This window comes from Chenopodium album, chromosome 1 (genome assembly GCF_948465745.1).
Source record: "Chenopodium album chromosome 1, dcCheAlbu1.1, whole genome shotgun sequence".
Taxonomy (NCBI): domain Eukaryota; kingdom Viridiplantae; phylum Streptophyta; class Magnoliopsida; order Caryophyllales; family Amaranthaceae; genus Chenopodium; species Chenopodium album.
Window position 1 is genome coordinate 87897281 of NC_137834.1, and position 23331 is coordinate 87920611.

At 35.8% G+C, this 23331-nt stretch overlaps 2 protein-coding genes across 3 annotated transcripts; both read right to left on the reverse strand.

Annotated features, from left to right (window-relative positions):
• Positions 1-480: 480 nt before the first annotated feature.
• On the reverse strand, positions 481-7296 carry LOC145625076 (putative potassium transporter 17). Of its 2 annotated transcripts, XM_081678159.1 has the most exons (8): positions 6960-7296; positions 5019-5238; positions 4123-4359; positions 3963-4013; positions 3508-3768; positions 3305-3357; positions 2754-3123; positions 481-1646 (listed from the first exon to the last, which is right to left on the reverse strand). In XM_081678159.1, the coding sequence occupies exons 1-8, from the start codon at positions 7065-7067 to the stop codon at positions 793-795; spliced, it is 2154 nt and encodes a 717-aa protein (XP_081534285.1). In that variant the 5' UTR covers positions 7068-7296; the 3' UTR covers positions 481-792. The 2 variants fall into 2 exon arrangements, with proteins under 2 accessions (XP_081534285.1, XP_081534288.1); XM_081678162.1 differs by lacking the exon at positions 5019-5238 and having other exon boundaries at positions 6960-7047.
• A 2820-nt stretch (positions 7297-10116) lies between these two features.
• On the reverse strand, positions 10117-15809 carry LOC145625084 (putative potassium transporter 17). The gene is made up of 8 exons (XM_081678168.1): positions 15623-15809; positions 13845-14064; positions 13300-13539; positions 13157-13207; positions 12730-12990; positions 12444-12496; positions 11889-12258; positions 10117-11141 (listed from the first exon to the last, which is right to left on the reverse strand). Exons 1-8 carry the CDS (start codon positions 15728-15730, stop codon positions 10264-10266), a joined length of 2181 nt encoding a protein of 726 aa, XP_081534294.1. The 5' UTR covers positions 15731-15809; the 3' UTR covers positions 10117-10263.
• Positions 15810-23331: the final 7522 nt, after the last annotated feature.

The window sequence follows — 23331 nt, forward strand, 5'->3', positions numbered from 1 at the left end:
GAAGCAACTTAGAAACGAGTATGTATGACGAATTCGGATTAGGTTAGGGCCGATCGATTAGCTTAGAGTTCGTTTGACATTGTTGTGGTTTTCTGTTTTTTGGTTTTTTGTTTTTTAAAAGCATATGACATATGTCTCATAATGAATAAAAAATTATATAAACTTATTAAAATCATGATAATTTTGAAAACTGACAACAGAAAAGTGAAAACATCTTTTTCTTGTTTCCTGGTTTATGATTTAAAAAAAAAAAAAAGGAAACTGAAAACCAAAAATGATGCCAAAGAGCCCTTAAATTTGGGTTTTAATTCTACGTCATTTTGGGGTCAAAAATGGGTTGTAGTAACCAAATTTGCCAGGCCTTAGCCCTTAGGGCATTCAATATGGATTATGTAACTAGATTAGGTAGATCAATTACAATTAACCTGAAGCATATTTTGAAACACAGACACTAAACAGAAACACAAGCTAAAATCAATCTGAATTCTGAACTAAGGCATGTCCGGGTATTTCATTTCCATACTGTTAATAATACAATACATGAATAATCAAGCAATGCACCATTATGCAAGCTTCCTTTTCTATATGTTGCATTTCGGTTTATAATCAGTTCAATCTAAAACCTAAGCTGACAGTGTGATTTCTATATCTCAGTAGTCAATATATTCACATTCAGAATAGAGAAAGCAATAAAGAGAGCTGTAAGAACTCACCATATCTTTAAATTATATCATGTCATTAGTTATGCAAATGCCCTCTACAGTATCAGTATTCTGTTGGCTTCCCCTGATTTCAAGCCTCGTAAAGCATACCAACTTCCATGCGCTGAGGAAGTGGTACTCCTAATGTAGGCAGAGAGGACCGACAATTGCTGTGCATCACTTCATAAAATGCAAGCATAATTCTGTCAAACCAGCTACAATTCTTACCAACATGAAACCTTGTTTTCCCTCGAACATGCACAACACCAACACTCAAGGCTTCTGCCAAGTTGGAAAGCTCTTCTTGAATACCCGCTTGATCAGATGACAAAGGCCCCGAGCAATGTGTAATATATTGCTGTAAGCATGTTATAACTTGATTAACAAGGTTTCCACCTTCAAGATGCAGAGAATCTGCATAACCATACTGAATTACGCACCCATATATTCCTTGCAGACCAAATTTGCTGATAATAATCCTCTCCTGTGGTGCAACCTTTGGGACCAACAGGTATCGAAGGGTCGTAAAGATTGTGACCTTGTGAAGAGATTTCATGTTTTTGATGTAATGTCCAAGGACAGGAGTTAAACCATCTTGAATGTTGGAGTAAAAGAAGCAAATTCCAGGTACCCTTTGGACACCAGGATCAGACAATAGTACTCGGAGTCTATCAACGTCTATCTTGTGCGTCAACTCATAGCCTATCTTTCTTTCCCGTCCATAGTACCAGCCAAACATAATGATTGCAAGGATGATAGAAATGGCAAAAGGGATCCATCCACCTTCCGGAATTTTGGTCAATACAGCACTGACATATATGCCTTCCATTGTTATAAAGGTAAAGCAGAAAAGGAACACTAATATTGGTGAGGTTCTCCAGATTACAATCATGACCAGAGTCAGAAGTATGGTAGTTATAAGCATGACCATGCTGACAACAACACCTGTCAACAATGATTAGTTATCAGCACAAGCAGCGACGAATCAAACCACTGCAGTATTTAATTGTCAGTACAGCAAGAAAAATACTCCCACAGGCGTTACATTGTTTTAAGACTCTTTTAACCCCACAAACATGGCAAGAAATAAGGGAAAACCCTTGATGAATGTTGTGTTGAATATTTTTCCTGCTAGCATTAGGAATTTGATTATATACCATTATCACAATTGGAAAGGTGACAGCCTTGTGGAGACTGTGGACAATATATAACGTGTGACGATCAATTTTCTATGGAGGGAACACTTAGCAAACAGATCAACCACCCTAATATAGAGAAAGGTCATGCTATGTTCTATGTACAAAATTCTGAGACAGAATTCAGTCATATTATGCTTATAAAGTTCAATCATATTACTTCAAACTAAAAAGCCCCATTTCTTTTCGACAAATTTTGCACAAAATTCTCAGACAGAATTCAGTCACTCCCTACTTTCTAACCTAGGAGAAATTAAGATAATATGAAATCCCAAAGTAGATGCAGGCATGCAGCCAACAAAGAAAAATTTTATCTGGAATCAGAACCATCTGTATCCAGTATTCTACAAAGCTTTTTTTGTTTTTTTTTTTTGGTGTTTAGAGAGCCACAAGGGCAGGGGTAAGAATCGATCCCAAGATCTCTTGGAATCGGGAAGAAAGCTCTAACCACTTAAGCTATTCCTCACTCTCTTCTACAAAGCTTTGTGAACACAGAGTGGATTACATTCATTACAGTATATATTGCACTCATGAATTGCAGCAGATTGTGATCACAATACTGCAGGTGATACACATGCAAAACTGTATCGATTTCAAAGACTAAAACATGTTTCAACAAGCCAATCAAGGGCTAAATATGCAGACTAGATATTAAAATACAGTCATAATTATATGCACACAAGGAAATTTTACTATGCAAGTTTCAGAGCTGAATTAAGTTGAATTGCAATGTTTTAAAAGTCAAATTGAAAACATCCCTGTAAAAAGAATTCCTAGATTTTATATTATATTTTCCTTCAATAATTTCAGCTTCTAGAACAACATAAAAAGCAACTCAATGTGTCAGTTATCTTACCAAAGGCATTTCCAATGTCTTTCCCGTCTCCAAAGATAAGTATGACAGCAACACAGAGAATCATGAGTATGTAATTGATTTCTGGGGAGTAAACCTCGCCTTCTTTGCTACAGGAAGTGTGCACCACTTTGACCCGAGGAAAATAATCCAGCACAACAGATTGCTTGACAAGTGAAAAGGTGGCTGAAATTAATGATTGACTAGCAACCACAGCTGCTAGCGTGGCAACAACAAACATAGGCCAATAGACTTGAGTTGGTATGAATTTATAGAATCCATCTTCATGATCATTGGGGTGTCTGATGAGATAAGCTGTCTGCCCTGCATATGTGAAAACAAGAGACGGGTATATCGTACACAGAAATGCAAGCTGGAAAGAAAAAACATGTCATTGATCTATGGAGGAAAGATTTTATAAAGGGGAAATTAAAGCCAACATCAATATAGAATGTTAAAAGAAAGAATAAAGGAACAGGCACATTAGATTATAAGAACTCATAGGATAAATACTTTCTGTAAAAAAAAAAAGATTGTTGGCAAGATTAACAAACCTGGATGGAACCTCTGCTAAAATGACCTAGATCAGCAAATAAGGCTTCAGAACCTGCACAAAATAATAATGTTTATGTAAATACACACGCATGTTGTTCTGTGTTATGTACAAAGTGTCGACCTTTGTCCATCTGAAAATGCGTTTCTGACAAAAAGATCAATCAATAGTAACATATAGGTGACTATAGGAATTGAGGTTCACCTGTAATGCAGAGAATTGTGCCTCCAAGAGACAGCCAACCTTCTTTCCCATTTTTCAAAAAGTACATGACTATGTAATGTGGTGATATAGCCTTGAATATGCCTGGGTAGTGCCTTGTGATGCTGTAAATCCCAACCAGAGGCGTAGTCAAGGTCCACAGACCCATTACAGGGGAGAATAGGAAGCTCACACGTGAAGTACCAAACTTTTGTAGCAGAAACAAAAGTATGATAATTGTAGCTGAAAGAGCTTCAACTGCAGCTGCATTAGTGTTCTAGCAAAGTTCAATACCACAGAACATAATATCATCCTGAATAAGGACAGTTTCAAAGACCCAAAGGAAATGAATCATAGTAATATGATCTTTCCAAAAAATTAAATCACCAGAAAACAGTTCCGGCTAAAGAATAAGCAACAAAACAAGAATAAAGGCTTTTGCAAAAACCCAAACTTACATTTGCTTACTTTAGGAAAAGGAGCTCTGATGCCATCAATTGCAGACAACACTAAAAAGGAAACATAAAATCAATTTGAAACAATAAAAATAAAGAGGTAAATAATAAATAAAATAAGATAGCAATACAAGAATATAAATAATATTGCTAGAATTGAAACCTGAGATTGCAGGAGTAAGTATGCCATCACCAATCAACATGCACATGCCCAAAATTGAGATAAAGAGTAATACCCTTCTAGCCACCACACTATTCTTAAAAATCTTGCCAAGCCTACTCTGCTTTTCCTGACCCTCATGAGTAGAATTTGTAACTCCAGAAGAATCCACATTTCTCACAGAAAGAAACCCAATTCTCATGTGCCTACTAAGTAACGAATACAGAGCAAATGTCCCACCTGCAGTTGGTCATATATTACCAGAACAATCGTGGAAAGTAATATGTAAAATTGAAATTCAGCAAACTGATTTTCAAGCGTAATAAAAATTCGAACACCAGTTCCTTGAAAACATTTAACCAAGAGAGAAGCTTTATTCATACATTTATACAAAACATCCACCAGTCTGGATTGCACATTAGTACAGCACTAGTGCACTAATGTACAAGCTAGTTAGAATACAAATTCTCAGCAGCTCAATTTCAGAGATCTACTTCGTGACATACATGAAAAGACAGTATGGAATTCTGCTCCAAACAAGCTCATATACATAATACCAATTTGTCATATCTTAAGCTAAAATCAAGGTATTATCAACATCATGCTGGACAAAGCAAGGTGCACTAAGAAAATCAACAATATATTTTGGTTTCCCTTGTTCAAATAAGCTATATACCCCCATATCTCAAACTGGAAGCCAAGAACAATCTCTCTACATTTGCGCTGGCCTAAAAGTTACAGCACACATGGGCACAAGTGGCACTGAAGAATTGAAGATACTACTCAAAAGCTATAACTACAAAAGACCAAGAGCTAAACACATCAAAAGTATATGAGCTACAACAGCCTAAATTTGTAGGAGAAAATTGTGCATCCAATAAACAAACGATTGATATTACCTTCCCCTTGATCATCAGCTTTGAGTGCAATGCACGCGTACTTGACAACCCCAATGAGGCTAAGAGTCCAAAACATAATACTATAAATTCCCAAGTAGTCTTCTTCAGTGGGAGACTTCAAGGGCATTGAAGGATACACATAAAGTGGGGATGTCACGAGTCCTCCAAAAACCACTCCTAGTGTCTTGTATGCAAGAAATATTGTACGCCATCGACTTGACTGATAATTCAGTTAACATAAAATGGGGATGTCACTAGTACTCCAAAAAGTACGCATCAAAAGATAAATTTTACTTCAGCTAACATGAGTGTAACAATGGAAAAGTTATGCAAACATGATATTTCAAAATCATGGCTGCATATAAAATGTAAAGAAAACAAAAGGACGTAATGGTTGTAACTTATGTTATTTATTTCATGCTTAAAGATATTTTATACCCTCGATTAATATACTTCCTCCGTTTTCTTTTACTTGCAACACTTTCTTAAAAAGGAAATGTCACAATACTTACAACACACTATAAAAGGAAAGTTACTTTAGGAAAAAACTATACTATATCCCTTATTTAAAGCACATGGCCCACTAAATTACACTCCTAACAACCACTTATCCTATTTTAAAGTTTATTATATCATGTAAACCCCAACTTTCTTAATTACCGCGCTAAAGGATGTGTTGCATCTAAAAGAAAACGAAGGAAGTATTTCACGGCAACAAGATCCACTCCATGTTTTTAATTGATGGCTGGATAAGCAGGACAAGATGAGGAAAATAGAGGGTTATTTGGAATATTTTGGGTTAAAAAACTCTTTTTAAAATAGCTCATTAAGCTTTTAAAAATTAGCTTATAGAGCATTGAGCTTTTTGGTTATTACGTACACTTAAATAACCAACAATTAAACGTTAGTTACCTAACACTTGTTATACAACCAACTATTTATGATGGTTAGACAAACTAGTTAATACAACTAGTTATATCAATCAATTATAACCTATTTACCACCAATTGGATGTTGGTGTAGTGGTGATTGAGACTACACTTGGTAGGGACTGGAACCCGTGTTTGATTTGCCACAACAACAATTGGGAGGGGACTGGAACCTAACCACCCAAAACTGATCCTTGAATCCGGATTAGCCCAAAGGGTGAACCGAGTTGAACACCAAAGAGAGTGAGGGATAGCTCAAGTGGTTAGGGTTTCCTTCCCGATTTCAGGAGATCATGAGATCAATTCTCACCCCGCCCTTGTGGCTCTCTAAACACTAAAAACAATTATAAACTACTTGCCAAATAGTGCGAAAACCCCACTTACACAATGTTTTAACAAGTTCAACTCAACCGCATAAAACTTTGCCGAGTAGGATCAAAGTGTTGCATTTAAAAAAAAACAAAGGGAGTATTAACATTCAATAGCTACTTTTGTGAACAGTTACTTTGCTACTTAACGTTTACCCTCTACTAATTGAGAGCTACCCACTACTTGACCGCTAAAAGTTACCCACAATAGCTAATTTTGCCGAATAGGACCTTTGTCAAAATGCTAATTGCTACCTAAACCGATACCACGAAACAGAACTATAAGCTTAACTTACAATAAGTGAAATAACAAGCCAGAAAAATAAAATTATAAAAACTGAGACCCACAAGACAAAATCTTGACTTTTTTTTTTTTTTCCAAGGGATGACCAGAATTTAATAAGCGGTGATGCAATCTTAACAAAAAAAAAAAAAAAAAAATTGAGGCGATAAATTATAAATTAATTGAGTACTCATTCATCCAACTCATTATTTTCTCTCTATATTTACAATTCAAATGATTATGGGGCAAGTAAATTAGGACAATGAGAGTATGACATGAAGTATATAACACAAAAATAGAAATTACATTATAGTGGTTGTAACTTGTAAGCATAAAAATAAAAAACAGAAGAAAATCATACCTTAACAATGAGGGTAGAGATAGGAAGGTGACCGTTGGAATCAGAATCAACAACAATGGTGGAAGAAAGGGGCATTGATTGCGGAATTTGGGTATCAAATATCGACATTGTTAAAAAGAAGAAGCAAAATTAGAGAGAGAAAAACAGGGTAGAAGAGAGTGAAAATAGCAAGAAAATGGGGATTTGGCCATTTAAATAGAAGTGGGATCCTGAAATTGAGTAAGCGCCGCCTTGAAGTGTTAAAAAAAGAAAAGAAAAGAAAAGAGGGGTTTAAGAAGAATTTGACAAATGATATCACTACAACTGATAAAGTTGGTCATTCATTCACATGAATTGACTTCAGTCTTCATGTTTTTTAATATTTTTTGGGTGATTGCTGGTTGATGATGATAGATAAAAGGTCAGACTGGGTATTGCCGTATTGGTCGCACGATTATATTTTATCATTGGTTTGTAAATGCCAAATTCTCCCATATTATTTTGTTGTTTTTTGTGTCTATCTTTAACTAGAGGATGCCCCATTAATCTTAATGATAAACAAATTTCGTTTATTAGCGATATTTTTGCAAATAAGTCAATAACTATTATTAATATGCGAATTTCATAGATGTTGACTTATTTACGAAAATGTCATGCTGATTGAGATTTATTTTATTTATTTATTTATATACGAAAATAGATAAACAAATTTTGTTTATTATCAAGATAAACTTGTATTTTCTCCTTTAATCCCGGAGGAAAAAAAATAAGAGTGATACAAGATATACTTGTACCTGTTGGTTAGGGCAATTAAGTGGTTTTAGCTCTGCAGTCTATGTCCATCTCAAGGTTTTCAATTCATTAGGCAAATCTTGGTCCACGATAAGGTTTTATTTGGTAGGGTTCGTATGGTTGTCAAGGCTGAGTAAATGGTATGGCGCAAGGCATTCTGGTTTTATCACACACTTCGTTCTTTCTCTACAGGGTGTTCGTTTGTTAGTGTTTAGGTTGGTGTTTACATGTCTGTTTTTTATTTAGCTCTTAGGTTGTAATTTGTCTTTGTTTTAATTATGAAGTTTTCTTTGTCAATAACAGTTTAAAGATTAAGAAAATGAATTCATTTAACATTATTTGAACTCACTTAAAAATATGCACTTCATGTCTTCATGTGCATGTGTTGCTTCTTCCCGAGTCTTACTTGTATTGGACGCTAATTACTAAGGAAGAAAAAACAGAAACGACAAATGATTAATTAGTATCATAATTCAATCCCTACTAGAAGTACTTTGAAGATAGAATTTCCTAAATCTTTCATTCTACTCTCAATCTCAAAGTATCTAGCCCGCAAATTTGGTCAGGTTGTCTTGTATGAGGTAAGGTTGTTTATCTTACATACGAAAAAAATACTCCGTATATAAAAATACCACTAACACAAATTTCAAGAAGCAACATCATTTTGACAAGCCATATTGATTAGAGGTCATATTCTAGATATTGGCTTAATTTCCATTGATTTTCCTACAATTACATTGTTGCAAGCAAGCATGCATCTTGCTTTGGGTAAATTCATAAACCAACATAAGTACTAGGCTTTAAATACTTCCAACTTCCAAGTGGATGTCATATCAAAAGACTTGATAAACAAAAATTACAGATTTCGTCAATTGAATTAATTATTAAGATTGAGACGTACCAAAATTGCAACAATTATCACTTATTTATTGTTGTAATTTATTGAGACGTAAATGTTTGGGTGGGCATGCCGAGAGCCTAATGTAGACTAGCTGGGGGCTCGGCTTGCCCATGATTCTTGAATTCTTCATTTTATTTGAGTGAATTGTAACATGATGAGAGCTCAGCTTGTATAAGAGTTTGCCTCTAATATTTTCCTCGATTTCATACTTATGCCGAGCTGAGAGATTCGGAGCTTCTCTAGTAGCATCTTGATATGTGCTGCGGGGACGCCTAGTGTTCACCATGATTTTTTGTTAGTTTTCCCCACAGACGGCGCCACCTGTTTCTGGAAACAGAATGCTCCTGGGAGTTTTAGGGTAGTAAGGTATCAAGATGTCCTAGAGCTTGTGTCCGATTGTCCAAATGTCTTTTGGCTCTGCCTAGCAAAGGTATGTCTACTGAGGGCTCCGCCTTGATGTCCGAGAGCTTGGCCTGCAAAATAGAGAAGGTTAGCTGCCCCGGGGGTGTGACCCGGGAGTAGGGATGGCAATCTAGTCCGGATCCGACCCTACTCTGCCCCGATCCGAGGTAAAATATCCGCTTCGAGTCCGAGAAAAAAGTAATTCGAGTTCCACTCCGTTAAGATAATCCGACTCCGAGTCGGAGGAGGGTCGGAGTCGGATCCTACAAAAAATCCGTGAAAAAAATCCGACTCCGACAAATGTCCGACTTTAACGGATTATCCGACTCCGACTCCAATAAATAGTGGATTTTTGTGTGGGTCATGGTGGCATTGGGTGTGGGTTGTAAAGGCCCAAATAGCCCAACATCTCAAAGTATATTGAATAATGAAAAAAAACTCGGAGTCGGGTCGGATCGGAGTCGGAGTCGGAGTCGGAGGTCGGATATTGAAGTCGGAGTCGGATGTCGGATTTAACCTCCGACTTCCTGTCGGGTCGGAGTCGGATTTAGCATAATCCACTCCGAGTCCGATCCGTTGCCATCCCTACCCGGGAGAGCCCCTCCGATGCTTAAGTCAGCAAATGTACTTTCTAGAGAGAGAAAGCAAAGAGAGAAGGTTAGAGAATTAGAAAAAAGTTACCATCATTAATGATTGGAGAGCTATTTATAGATGTACTTTCAGGTGGCAGAAGTTGTACTTGTTTGGACAGATTAGGGGTAAATCCGTTCTTTACTCTGTTAATGATGGGTTGGATCATGGAGGGGTATTTTCGTAATTCCAGGTCAATGGGCTTAGGACAATGGACTTGACCCAAACACTAGGATTTATATGCTATAAGGAGTTTTCTTTAAATTAAACATAATCTGCATCAATGAATTACCTCAATTTGAAATATTTAAACTTAATTTACTTATGGGTAACTTTTAATCTTCTATATGGGTAACTTCGAATCTATACTTAAATAGATCATAAAATAATTTTTATGAAGAAGATATATAGTTACCTTCACACACTTATATATTTGATTTTTACTCCCTTGACAATATTAAGTATATCAATAAAAGCATAGCTAACTTTTATTTATACAAAGATAACATTTCATGAAAAATCATTAGCATAACTTCATAATCGATTTACAATAAATACTGTACACCCGATTCAGTTATAGATTGTCGTGTCTCAAATGTATCAAAACCCTATGGTCCCCTGATTTAAAGCCTCGTAAAGCATACCAACTTCCATACGCTGGGGAAGTGGCAATTCTAACGTAGGCAGAGAAGACCGACAGTTACTATGCATGACTTCATAAAATGCAAGCATAATTCTGTCAAACCAGCTACAATTCTGGCCTACATGAAACCTTGTTTTCCCTAGAACATGAACAACATCAACATTCAAGGCTTCCTCCAAGCTAGAAAGCTCGTCTTGGATACTCGCTTGATCAGCTGACAAAGGCCCTGAGCAATGTGTTATATAATGCTGTAAACATGTTGTAACCTGATTTACAAGGTTTTCACCTTCAAGATGCAGAGAATCTGCATAACCATACTGAATTACGCACCCATATATCCCTTTTAGGCCGAATTTGGTGATTATAATCCTCTCATGTGGTGCAACTTTTGGGACCAACAAGTATTTCAGTGTTGTGAAAATTGTCACCTTGTGAAGAGATTTTACGTTTTTGATGTAATGTCCAAGGACAGGAGTTAAACCGTCCTGAATGTTGGAGTAAAAGAAGCAAATTCCCGGTACCCTGTGGACACCAGGATCAGACAACAGTTCCTGAAGTCTATCGACGTCTATCTTGTGTGTTAACTCATAGCCCATCTTTCTTTCTCGGCCAAAATACCAGCCAAACATGATCAATGCAAGGATGATGGAAATGGCAAAAGGGATCCATCCGCCTTCAGGAATTTTGATCAGTACAGCACTGACATATACGCTTTCCATAGGAATAAATGTCAAGCAGAAAAGGAATACTAATATTGGTGAGGTTCTCCAGATTACAATCATGACTAGAGTCAGAAGTATGGTAGTTATAAGCATGACCATACTGACAACAACACCTGCCAACATGAATTGGTGATCAGTACATGCAGCAACAAATCAAACCGCCATGGTAATAGTCAGTATAGCAAGAAAATTACTCCCACTGTCTAGAATTAGTTGTCACATAGTCCTCTTTTCTTTTCTTTTTTTTTTCCTAGAGGATGTACATATACACTTGTGTTTTTAAAGTTCATTCATATTACTTTGAACTAAAAGGCCCATTTCTTTTAGAAAAATGATGCACAAAATTCTCAGACAGAATTAGTCAGTCCCTATTTTCTAACCTAGGAGGTCTTAAAAAAATGAAACTCCAAAGCAGATGCAGCCTACACAGAAATATTTCGTCAGGAATCAGGTAAGGGTCTATGCTGGGTAATACGGACTATATGCAATTAGTTAAAGTATCACGATAAGCAGGACTATATGTATTTAGAGTTTTACAATGCTTTGCGCACAGATTGGATTACAGCATGTGTTTACTAAAATGTGAGTTATATCAGTGAAAGTCATGAATACAGCAGATTGAGGTCAACAGATGATACAACTGCATAATTGTATGATTTTATCGATTTCAAAGTCCAATACATGCTTCAACAAGCTAATCAAGGGATGATTCAATATGCAGACTAGATAGTGAAATTCAGTCATAATGATATGCACATTAGAAATTGCCTCTCATAGTTTTAAGGTCAATTTAACAAAACACAAAGGACAAAAAAAACCCTGTAAATATATAAAGCATATCAATGTGTCTGTTATCTTACCAAAGGCATTTCCCATGTCTTGTCCATCTCCAAAGATAAGTATGACAGCAACACAGAGTACCATGAGTATGTAGTTGATTTCAGGGGAGTAAACCTCGCCTTCTTTGTTACAGGAGGTGTGCACCACTTTGACCCTTGGAAAATAATCCAGCACCACAGATTGTTTGATAACTGAAAAGGTGGCTGATATCAATGATTGACTAGCAACCACAGCTGCAAGCGTAGAAACAACAAACATAGGCCAATAGACTTGAGTTGGTATGAATTTGTAGAATCCATCTTCATGGTCTTGGGGGTGTCTGATGAGATAAGCTGTCTGCCCCGCGTATGTGAAAACAAGAGACGGGTATATTGTGAACAGAAATGCAAGCTGGAAAGCAAGAATATGTCATTGATCTAAGGAGGAAAGGATTTGTAAAAGGGAAAGCCAACATCAATATAGATTTGTTAGAAAGAAAGAATAGAAGAATGCGTATGTAAGATTACAAGAACTCAACAATCTTATATAAATTCCTTCAGTAAAAAGAAAACTGATCGTTGGCAAGATTATCAAACCTGGATGGAACGTCTGCTAAAGTGACCTAGATCAGCAAATAATGCTTCAGCACCTGCACAAAATTGTAAAGTTTGTTTATGTAAACGCGCACACACGTGTTGCTCTATGTTCAAAGTGCCAAAAATTATACTGTTTTATATCAAAAAGGTTAATCAATAGTGACTATTATATTAAGTTATCAATTATATGTATAACCAGTTCATTAAAAATGTAGATCAACAAACTAAAATACTAAAAACCATTAAAATCACTCTCAAATGGGTGATTGTAGTGAATGAGGCTCACCTGTAATACAGAGGATTGTGCCTCCAAGAGACAGCCAACCTTCCCTCCCATTTTTCAAGAAGTACATGACTATGTAATGTGGTGATATAGCCTTAAATATGCTTGGGTAGTGGCTTATGATGCTGTAAATCCCAACCAGCGGCGTAGTCAAGGTCCACAGACCCATTACAGGTGAGAAAAGGAAGCTCACACGCGAAGTTCCAAACTTTTGTAGCAGAAACAAAAGTATGATAATTGCAGCCGAAAGGGCTTCAACTGCAGCTGCAAGAGTGATATAGAAAAGCTCAACACCACAGAAGATAATATCAACAGGAACTGAATCACAGGAACATGATCTTTCTTAAAAATTAAATAACCCGAAAACAGTTCCAGCTGAAGAATAGGATACAAAACAAGAACATAGCCTTTGGTAAAAACCCAAACTTACTTTTGGTTACTTTGGGAAAAGGAGCTCTTATGCCTTGTATTGCAGACAACACTAAAAAGGAAACATAAAAAAATCAATTCGAAGCAATCCAAAACAAGATAGCAATAATAGAAGAAGATGAATAATTTTGCAAGACATGAAACCTGAGATTGCAGGAGTAAGTATGCCATCACCAATCAACATACACATGCCCAAAATTGAGATAAAGAGTAATACCCTTCTAGCCACCATACTTTCCTTAAATATCTTGCCAAGTTTACTCTGCTTTTCCTGACCCTCATAAAGTCTAGAATCTGTAACTCCAGAAGAATCCCCATCTTTCGCGGAAAGAAACCCAATTCTCATGTGCCTACTAAGTAACGAATATAGAGCAAATGTACCGCCTGCAATCCATCAAACATTCAGCAAACTGATTATCAAACTTATTATAAATGCAAACAGCAGGTTAACAACAACCCAAGAATCTAATACACTAGTTCCTTACAAAAAAAATTAACCAAGAGAGAATTGAAGCTTTATTCATACAATTATGCAGAACGTCCACCAGTCTAGATTGCACATTAGTGCAGCACAAGTGCAATTATGAACGCGTTAAATTAGTATAATACTTATTCTCCGTAGATCAATTTCAGAGTTCTACTTTGTGACATACAAGTGCAATTATGAACGCGTTAAATTAGTATAATACCTTCCCCTTGATCATCAGCTTTGAGTGCGATGCAAGCATACTTGATAACCCCAATGAGGCTAAGAGACCAAAACATAATACAATAAATTCCCAAGTAGTCTTCTTCAGTGGGAGACTTCAAAGACATTGAAGGATACACATAAAGTGGGGATGTCACAAGTCCTCCAAAAACCACTCCCAGTGTCTTGTATGCAAGAAATAATGTGCTCCATCGACTTGACTGATAATTAAATTCAACATAAACTCGGAATGTCACTACTCCTTCACAAAGTATATATGCATCAAAATACAATTTATTTAAATTTACATGTGTGTAACAATTGAAAAAATGGATGTAATGCAATACATGCTACATTATTACTCCATATCTCTAAATTTCTCCAAAACTTTTCCTCATCTTCCGGATTCTTTTTACTCCCTATCCCTAATTATTGTTTTGAGAATAGAAAAAAAAAAAAAAAAAATTCAACCTCATGATATTTGTTCCATTTACAACCTCTACAAAATTTTCAAATTTATTATATACCTCTAATATAAAAATTCACTAGTGGAATTTGATTAATTATGTATCAAAACCACCTTAGATCTCTAAATCTCTCTCTCCATCCCCAAAACCACTCCTCTCATTCGTCAATCCTTGAAAGCACTCCAAATCTCCAAAATCATATCCGTATAATCAATTTTGAGGATGAGAAAACAAAATTTGAGGTGATTTCAGATGTAGGGGTATGTATTTAGGGTGGTTTCGAGTCATAATTAATCCTAATAATTGATAAAGTATCATTAATCATCAAGGGTATATGGTGTGTTTTTGTGAAAACTCGAAGGTATATATGATAAATTTTAAAAAATTCATTGGTATATGGTGAATAAACAAAAAAAACTTAGGGGTATATGGTGAAAAACCCGTTAATTATATCCAACCTACTCTATGTAATCCACAACAACCATAGATGAGCGAGTTTGACAATTTTTAGTTTGACAATTTTTCATACAAGGGAGAACTTTTTGGTGTTTAGAGAGCCAAAAGGCGAGTGATAATAATTGATGAAGGGAAACTTAGGGATAACTTAGGCTAGGTTTAGTTTACCCTAATTATGTACGCAAATTTATAAAGACAATTGCCTTGTTTAGTAGTGGCGTTTGAAGAAACAATTAGCGTTTTTACCTGGTCAAAACACTAATAAAGAAAACTATAAGAGTATTAATTTAGATAGTGATTCAAGTAGCGGTTAGTGGTAGAAATAGCATTTGGGATAGCTTTTCTCACATGTCAAAAATAGTAGCCCGAAGGATTCAAGTAGTGTTTGTCTAATTTTGGTTAATTATATTTTTTTTAACAATATTAACACAAATTTTTATATGTGGCCGACCACATCATGTAATTCGGATTACTCGGTCGGTTAGGGGTGATTTATAGAGGGGTTTCAGAGCTTACTTGGTCGGGGGTTACTTGGTTGATTATGGGTACTCTCGCGCACAAAAAAAGCGCTTACCAAATGAGTAACCCCATAATAAATAACCCTTAACCGACTAAAAATTGTGCAAAAAATAATAAATTAGATTTGAACTTTTTTTTTTTTTTTTTAATCTAACATAAAATTAGTAATAAATACCTAAAATAAGGTGAGCTAAACATACCTTAATTATTAACTTATCAATAAGTTACGGTATGACATATTGACATGAAGGGTAACACACTAGCTAACACATAAAAGGATTATAGTCATTTTAAGCATAATTGAGCTTAAAAATAGAAAAAATGCAGAAAAACATACCTTCTCAATGAGGTTAGGCATAGGAAGGTGACCATTGGAATCAGAATCAACAACAATGGTGGTAGAAAAGGACATTGGCGATGGAATTTGTCCATCAACAATTGGCATTGTTTATAAGAACAACGAAAGTTAGAGAGAGAAAGAGAATAGAGGAGAGAGAATGAGAGTGAAATGTCTAGTGATATATTTTTTGTGTTTAGTTTGAATTGAGACTAATAATGCAAAGTCTGCATATATATAGGAGAATGAGAATGAGGCAATGAGCATGCGCACATTTATCACCTTGATAAATTATCATGCGACAAATTTGTACTAGGAATATTAATCGATCACATGATCTCCCAGAATCAAAAGAAAAACTCTAATAATTACATGAGCTATTCCTCACTTTTACACTAATAGCGATTTTTATTTGCTATAAAATTATTATCACTGTACACTACTTAGCTTGTAGATAGTTGTGTTAGTGATTTTAAAGTAAGACAACAACTAATGATGTTGGGCTTTGTTTGATTTAGATGTAAAACTATATTTTTTTTTTTAATGATAACCACGATTACAAATTAGTTTTCTTTTGTTTGTTTCTTCGTAAGAAAAGTTATATATAAAGAAATTAACAATAAGAGTAGAAAGAAGTTATATATAGAGAAATTAATAATAAGAGTAGAAAGTTTTTCCCCAAAAAATAAAAAAAGTAGGTAAGGAAGAGGGAAGAAAATATGGCTTCCCTTCTGCTATAAAGGAAAATGTTTTTCTTATTCAAATGGAAAAAATGTTTTCCATTTCTTCACAAACCAAATAAAAATATGAATAAAAATGGAAAAATTACTTTTATTGAAAAACATTCTACATCAAACAAAACACAACCTTAGTTATTTAAAATAAAATAAAATAAAACACAACCTTAGTGATTTTACCTTAAACAATGCAAAATTAAGTCATTTAATTACAAGTTTGTCACTTGCTAATTGTTTATTAAGAGGATAAGTTTGCATTTTCTCCATGAGAAATGGAGAATAAAGGAGCTTTTCTAATTGATTAGAAGGCAAACAACTTAGAAGTGGGAGGGAGATAGTGAAATACACTTGACTAAAAGCTAGTGGTAAAATATGCTTAGCTTCTTTGTTGGATCAATATATATGTAAAATATATTTATACATATTTTCTTTGACAATTCCACTTTTAATAGGATTGAAATAAGTGGACTTGTGATTTATGCCATTTATAGGAAGAATTATATAATTATAGTTTTATAACAGTATATGACCCCTTCCGTTACTTGAAGGGATCAAATCTTTGTTAGGTTTTTTTTTTTATTAATTTTTTTCCTCATATTTGAGTTGTTAAAAGAGTGTTCTTTGATAGAGGTGTTAATTGAATTGGATCCAACGTTCAGTTGGTGGACCGATTGATAGGATTCCTAAGAAAACAACAAACACGTGAATTAGTATCACTTATCTCAGATAGAGTAATTTTATACCTATTCATATAGCCTAACTAAGTTTTATTGGTCTCTGATTAAAAAAGACCATATAATACATTTATATGTGACAATATTCTCGATAATCTGGTGCTAGTATGTATACAAACAAATTACTCGTATCATTATTTCAAAGGTGATGCAAAATATATATAAAATTAAATATTGTCTACATCACTCTTTATACCAAACATTTTACAATGTATACATACTTCTAAGATTTGGATCAAAGAAATGATTTCTCATTTAAATTAATGTGGTCTTAACCAAATCAAGTAAGAAGGCTTTTGAAATCGAAAAGTCAATATCCATGCACGTCAACTTTTTCCGTCAAGCCAATCCGAGCACAAAGCAGCTTTCCACCATAGTAGAATATGCAACAAATAAGCAAATATTGGGTTCATTTTCATTTCTATATTGTTTATTGTCAATATTGTCTATAAATGGGGACCAATTTTGAAACGTTTTTCTTTTTTCTCCCTATTTGGCAATATGGTGAAGGCAATTGGGATTTAGGGCAAATTGTACTCAATCTTCATGACATGATTTTATAAATAATACTCCTACTCCGATCCATGTAGGTTTTTTTCCATTCCAATCATGATGGGAACAAGAACAATAATTGACCCCATATCAATATATCATGCATGCATTCATGCCTCTAAAATTAAGGTTCCAACTCTATAAAGATGTACTACATTTTGGTTTGAATATGTGTTAATGGACCATCTCAACTAAAAGCTTAAGCTGATGGTTGAGGCGCAGGAATATGTTATATACTTTATCACTCCCCCTCACATGAAAGGCCCTTTGGGCTTGAAATGTGGATGCAGCACAAGCCCTCTCATACCCGGCGCGAATTAATTCCACTTTAAAGGAGGGGTGGATGAGATTCGAACCCGTGACCTCTATGTCACGTTGGCTCCGATACCACATTCAAAATATGTTGGTGTTTTCTCTCCACTCTCCCATTTTGTTGAGGGGTACGCACACAAGAAGACTAAAAAATAATCCCATTTTTGACAAAATAATCCTTAAGATGATTAAATTCGGTTCCATTATCACTCCGACCTACTTTTATATCTTTATTAAATTGACGTTTTAACAAGGCAATAAAATTGAGAAAATGAAATTCAACTTCAGTTTTATTGCTAATCAAATAAATCCAAACGCCCCTAGAATAATCATCCACTATTGTCAAAAAATACTTAGCATCACACGACGAGGGAACTTTATAAGGCCCCCACAAGTCTATATGAACCAAATCAAACAAGCAACTAGCCTTATTTTCACTGACAGGAAAACTATCTCTAGATTGTTTTGCCCGAGGGCATACATCACACACATTATTATTCTTTCTAATTGAGTTACTCACAGGCGGAAGTGACTTCAAACCTTTCTCCGACGGATGACCCATGCGTTGATGCCAAAGATCTACCACACAATCCACTGCTAGCACCTTCACTTGCGGCACACCTCGGAAAAAATAAAGTTCGTTTTCTCGTTCACCCACACCAATCACCATCCTCGTCGACTGGTCCTGAATAACATAAATTTTGTTAGTAAATTGTATTGTACATCTTGACTCATCGCTTAACTGAGTAACAGAAATTAAGTTACAATTCAAATTTAGTACAAATAAAACACTATCAATAACAAGACCACCCTCTAGTGTAACCGAACCCAATTGATTCGCGTTCACCGTTTGACCATCCGGTAATCCTACCGGACAATTTTGAATTGTTTTAATGTTCCTCATAATTGACAAATCTTTCGTTACATGATTAGAGGCTCCGATATCTACGATCCACGAGACTTTTGTCTTACCTTCTAAGCAAGACTTAGATTTATTACTCAACAATTCAATGATTTGTTGAGCTTGGTCAGAGGTCACACCCGCAAGACCTTGCGTAGGAGAAGACTGATTGCTACTGCCTGTTGCACTAGTGTTATTCACGCCCCCTTGTACAGCGTTAGCTCGATGAGTGGTGTTTTTAGAAGCATTACTTCGCCCCCCACTAGCACCACGACCACCGTTTCCTCCCCCACGGCCACCTCGTCCTCGGCCTCTACCTCCTCTGCGATTCTCGTCCCACCTTTCAGGAAACCCGATCAATTGATAACAACCTTCCTTATCATGTCCTTCTCGATTGCAATGGGTGCAAAAGGGTCTGTCACCATCACCCGAGGTCGACTTAGGGCGCGAGTCCACCTTAAACGCCATGACATTATCCTTTGTCTTTCCATCCCGAGAACGAAGTCTCTCGGTATTTATCACTGCCTGATATGCATTATCCACATGAGGCAAGGGTGTTTGTGCCGACAATTGAGCCCGGATTGCCTCGTATGGATCATCAGGTCCAATCAGAAAATAATGCAAGTAATCTTCATCACGAATGTCACTTACTTGCTGTGCAATATTGCATGTACATTGCCCACTATAGCACTTAGGAACACGGCAGTACTGTAGCAGCTCCGTCCATATTTTGGATAAACGTCCAAAATAATCCGTCACCGACTCCGAGGTCATCTGTTTACACTCTCCTAAGGAATTCTTCAATTGGCAGACTCTTGTACCACTTACAACGCAATAACGTTGCTGAAGATGCACCCATTACTCACGCACATCATCATAATCTCCGATGGTTGGACACAAAGCATCATCCAACGTATTACTAATCCACGAGACTAGCATAGAGTTCACAACTATCCAGTGCTTCCGCTTTGTAGAATCGCCTGCAGGCTCCTTAATCGAGCCATCCACAAACCCAAATTTCCACTTAGCAATTAAAGCTCTACGCATAGCCTTAGCCCACTCATCGTAATTTGCCCCTTGAAGCTTAATCTGGGTGATAATTATCCCGAGATGATCATTCGATCCCAGGTTATACTCAAGATCAACAGGAGGTGGTGGCGGAACATCATCATCCTTCTCCATCAACCCGTGACCTCTATGTCACGTTGGCTCTGATACCATGTTAATGGACCATCTCAACTAAAAGCTTAAGCTGATGGTTGAGGCCCAGTAATATGTTATATACTCTATCAATATGTTAATTCAAAATGATTAAATGCAATTGCAAAAGGTCATAATTTGTGTCAAAAAAATTATTGTACTGTTACGTGGTTAAGATTTCAATGGGATGACGTGTTGGGTTTAGAGTTGTCAATTCGGGTAAACGGGTCGGGTTTGGGTTGGGTAAGAGTGGGTCGGGTCAATTCAAATTAATTCCATAGCCTATGCTGGTCGGGTTTGGGTTAGGTCATGCTTGAGTCGGGTCATGTCGGGTCATACTTCTTATCGGGTTTAGGTCGGGTTACATTCGGGTTGGGTGAACAATAGGTCGGGTTTGATTCGGGTTTTCACGGGTTGAAACGGTTCAGGGTAATTCTAGGGTTCGAGTCAAGTCAATAATTTGCGGGTTAGAATCAGGTCAGGTCATTCTCGGGTTTGAGTCGGGTTTGGTTTAAGTCGATCAATAATTTGCAGATTATAATCAGGTCGGGTCATTTTCAAGTCGGGTCATTCTCGGGTTCAAGTCGGGTTCGGTTCAAGTCAATAATTTGTGGGTTATAATTAGGTTGGGTCATTTCCAAGTCGGGTCATTCTCGGATTCAAGTCGGGTTATGTTCAAGTCAATAATTTGCAGGTTACAATCAGGTCAAGTCATTTCCAAGCCAGGTCATATTCGGGTTCAACTAACTATAAATAGATAATTATCATTTTTATCAAGATAATTATTTCCTTTGACTATAATATATATGGCAATATACTAGGGAACTATAGTCTATAATTTAGGAAGATAATTATCTCCTTTGACCATACAATAAGTATATACTATATTTAACTCTAAAATTTGAGGGTGATGCTCCTTTATTTTACTGGACCGACTTGGTCTCCCAAGACAAAATGCTTTGATCAACAATATTAAGGTGGTCTAAATTGCATTTAAGGTGATTTGCAATCGGGTCAGGAACAATTTGGGTTGAATTTAGGTCGGGTCAATAACAAGCTAAGTCGTGTTAATTTCGAGTCGGGTTAGTAACAGACCGGGTTGAATTTTTGAGTTAGGTAAGTAATAGGTATAGTAAAATTCGGATCGGGTCAATAACAAGTCGGGTTGAATTTGGGCCAGGTCAATAATAGTCGGGTTGATTTCGGGTCAGGTTTGTAACAGGTTGGGTTAAATTCGGGTCGGGTTAGGAACGGGTTGGGTTGAATTCAGGTCAGGTTAGTAACAAGTCGGGTTAAATTCGGGCTTTGACGAGTTAAAACGAGTTTGGGTCAATTTCGGTTCAAGTTGAGTTCGGTGCAAGTTAATTAAATTGGTCGTTGTAAACAGGTAAATTGGCTGTTTAAAAGCAAATTGAATAGTTCCACACACCCAATTGGACTCCCGGAGGGTATTAGGAACCATGGTAAAAATTTCGGCAATTTTTATTTCTGGGCGAAAAATTAAAAGTAAAAAAATTCCAAAATTGAAGGCTAATATCCACGCTTTTTGAGAAATTTTGGAGGTTTCGGGGCCCGGTGTCGAAAATTCTTGAATTCTATGGGATACATCTCGGGGTCATACCGTTTGAAACCATATATGATCATTATTTGTTGTCATAAATGTTTACGATAGGCTTGAATTAATGAAATCGATCCAAGTTGTAAACCGATAAATTGGTCGTTTAAAGGCAAATTGGATGGTTCCACCCACCCAATTGGACTCCCGGAGGTTATTAGGGACCATGGTAAACATTTCGGAAATTTTTATTTCAGGGTGAAAAAAAAAATTAAAAAATTTCAAAATTGAAGGCTAATATCAACGCTTGTTGAGAAATTTTGGAGGTTTTAGGGTCCGGTGTGGAAAAGTATTAATATTTTAGGGGATACATCTCGCGGTCATATAATGCCGTTTGGAACCATATATAATCAATTGATCATTATATGTTGTCATAAATGTAATCCCCCATATTTTTAAATATATTATAAATGAAATTATATATTATTTATAATATTTATTTGTATTTTTCCGGAATTTAATTTCAAAAGTTTCAATTTTTAATTTGGGTCGAAAATTATTTTGATACAAATTTTTATACATACCTTCATTCTATAATTCATGTCTAAATAAACAAAGTCAAACTCATCTTACTTACTTAATTGGCCCATTAATTTTATGAGGCCCAATCTTACTATTTACCCTACACCACTCTCTCTCCTATAAATACCCCATACATCCCCAAATTTTTCCCACACTAAAGGTTAGTCTTATTTTCTCTCCTCTGTATTTTATTTTCTTATTTTCCTTTTATTTTTATTTTTATTTTTCTTTTTCCTTTTATTTTCTTTTCTTTTCCCCTTTTCTTTTCTTTTTCTTTCTTTCTTTTTTTTTCCTCCTCTTTACGTGAGTTTTGACTCACCACCAACTGCTGCCCGCCACCACCGCCGGTCGCCGGTCACCGCCCACCACCGCCGGCGACCCACCAGCGGCCCACCATGGCTGCCCCTCTCTCTCTCCTTTGTTTTATTTCATTTATGCTTAATGTTGATTAATTAGTTTTGGGTTTTGATTTTATAGTATAAAGTTTATATTTTTAGTATCAAAATCATGTTTTTGATGTTTTAAACTAATAATTTCAGATTATAATGGTTGTTATAATTTTCAGATTTTATAATTTTAAAACCTAGGGTTTTAATTTATTTAAATTGGGATTTTAGGGTTCTTATGACTAATTAAATTGGGGCTTTTGTTCCTATTGGATTTCTATTGATTAATTAAGCATAAAAACATGTTTTTAATGAAGTTTTAAGAACTTTTAATCAAATTTATATTGCTGGAAATTTGTTTAAGTGTTAATTTGTGATTATTGGTTGTTTTCTAGGAGGTGATTATTCTCTGGGAGACTTTTAAGTGATTAAAAGTGGCACAAAGGATTGTTTACACGAGGTACGTACATGTCTACTTCGTTGTAAGTAGTATCATGTTTAAGTACCAAAGAAAAGAACTTAGTTTCATGATTAGAGAACACTTGGATGAAAATTGTTTGGTTATACATTTAATTAATTCATGTGCTTATGTTTATGAGACATGTTTTGGTGAATTGATTATGTTTGTATGGAATTATGGATGCAAACATGTTGAATTATATTGGATTAATTGTTTGTATGGAATGTTGACACAAGCATAATTTTATTGGATTGGTTTGTTAACCACATTTGGATTATTAAAGGATTGGA

Bases quoted from the DNA above. Each gene is read 5' to 3' on its own strand.
- LOC145625076 (XM_081678159.1), bottom strand. From the start codon at position 7,067: ATGTCGATATTTGATACCCAAATTCCGCAATCAATGCCCCTTTCTTCC. The intron at 3,124-3,304 runs GTTTGTTAATCT...TTTTCTTTCCAG, and splicing joins TTAGCAGAGGTTCCATCCAG to CTTGCATTTCTGTGTACGAT. The intron at 1,647-2,753 runs GTAAGATAACTG...CATTGTTGACAG, and splicing joins AGACATTGGAAATGCCTTTG to GTGTTGTTGTCAGCATGGTC.
- LOC145625084 (XM_081678168.1), bottom strand. From the start codon at position 15,730: ATGCCAATTGTTGATGGACAAATTCCATCGCCAATGTCCTTTTCTACC. The intron at 12,991-13,156 runs GTAAGTTTGGGT...TCACTCTTGCAG, and splicing joins TTTTCCCAAAGTAACCAAAA to CTGCAGTTGAAGCCCTTTCG. The intron at 12,497-12,729 runs GTGAGCCTCATT...AATTTTGTGCAG, and splicing joins CACAATCCTCTGTATTACAG to GTGCTGAAGCATTATTTGCT.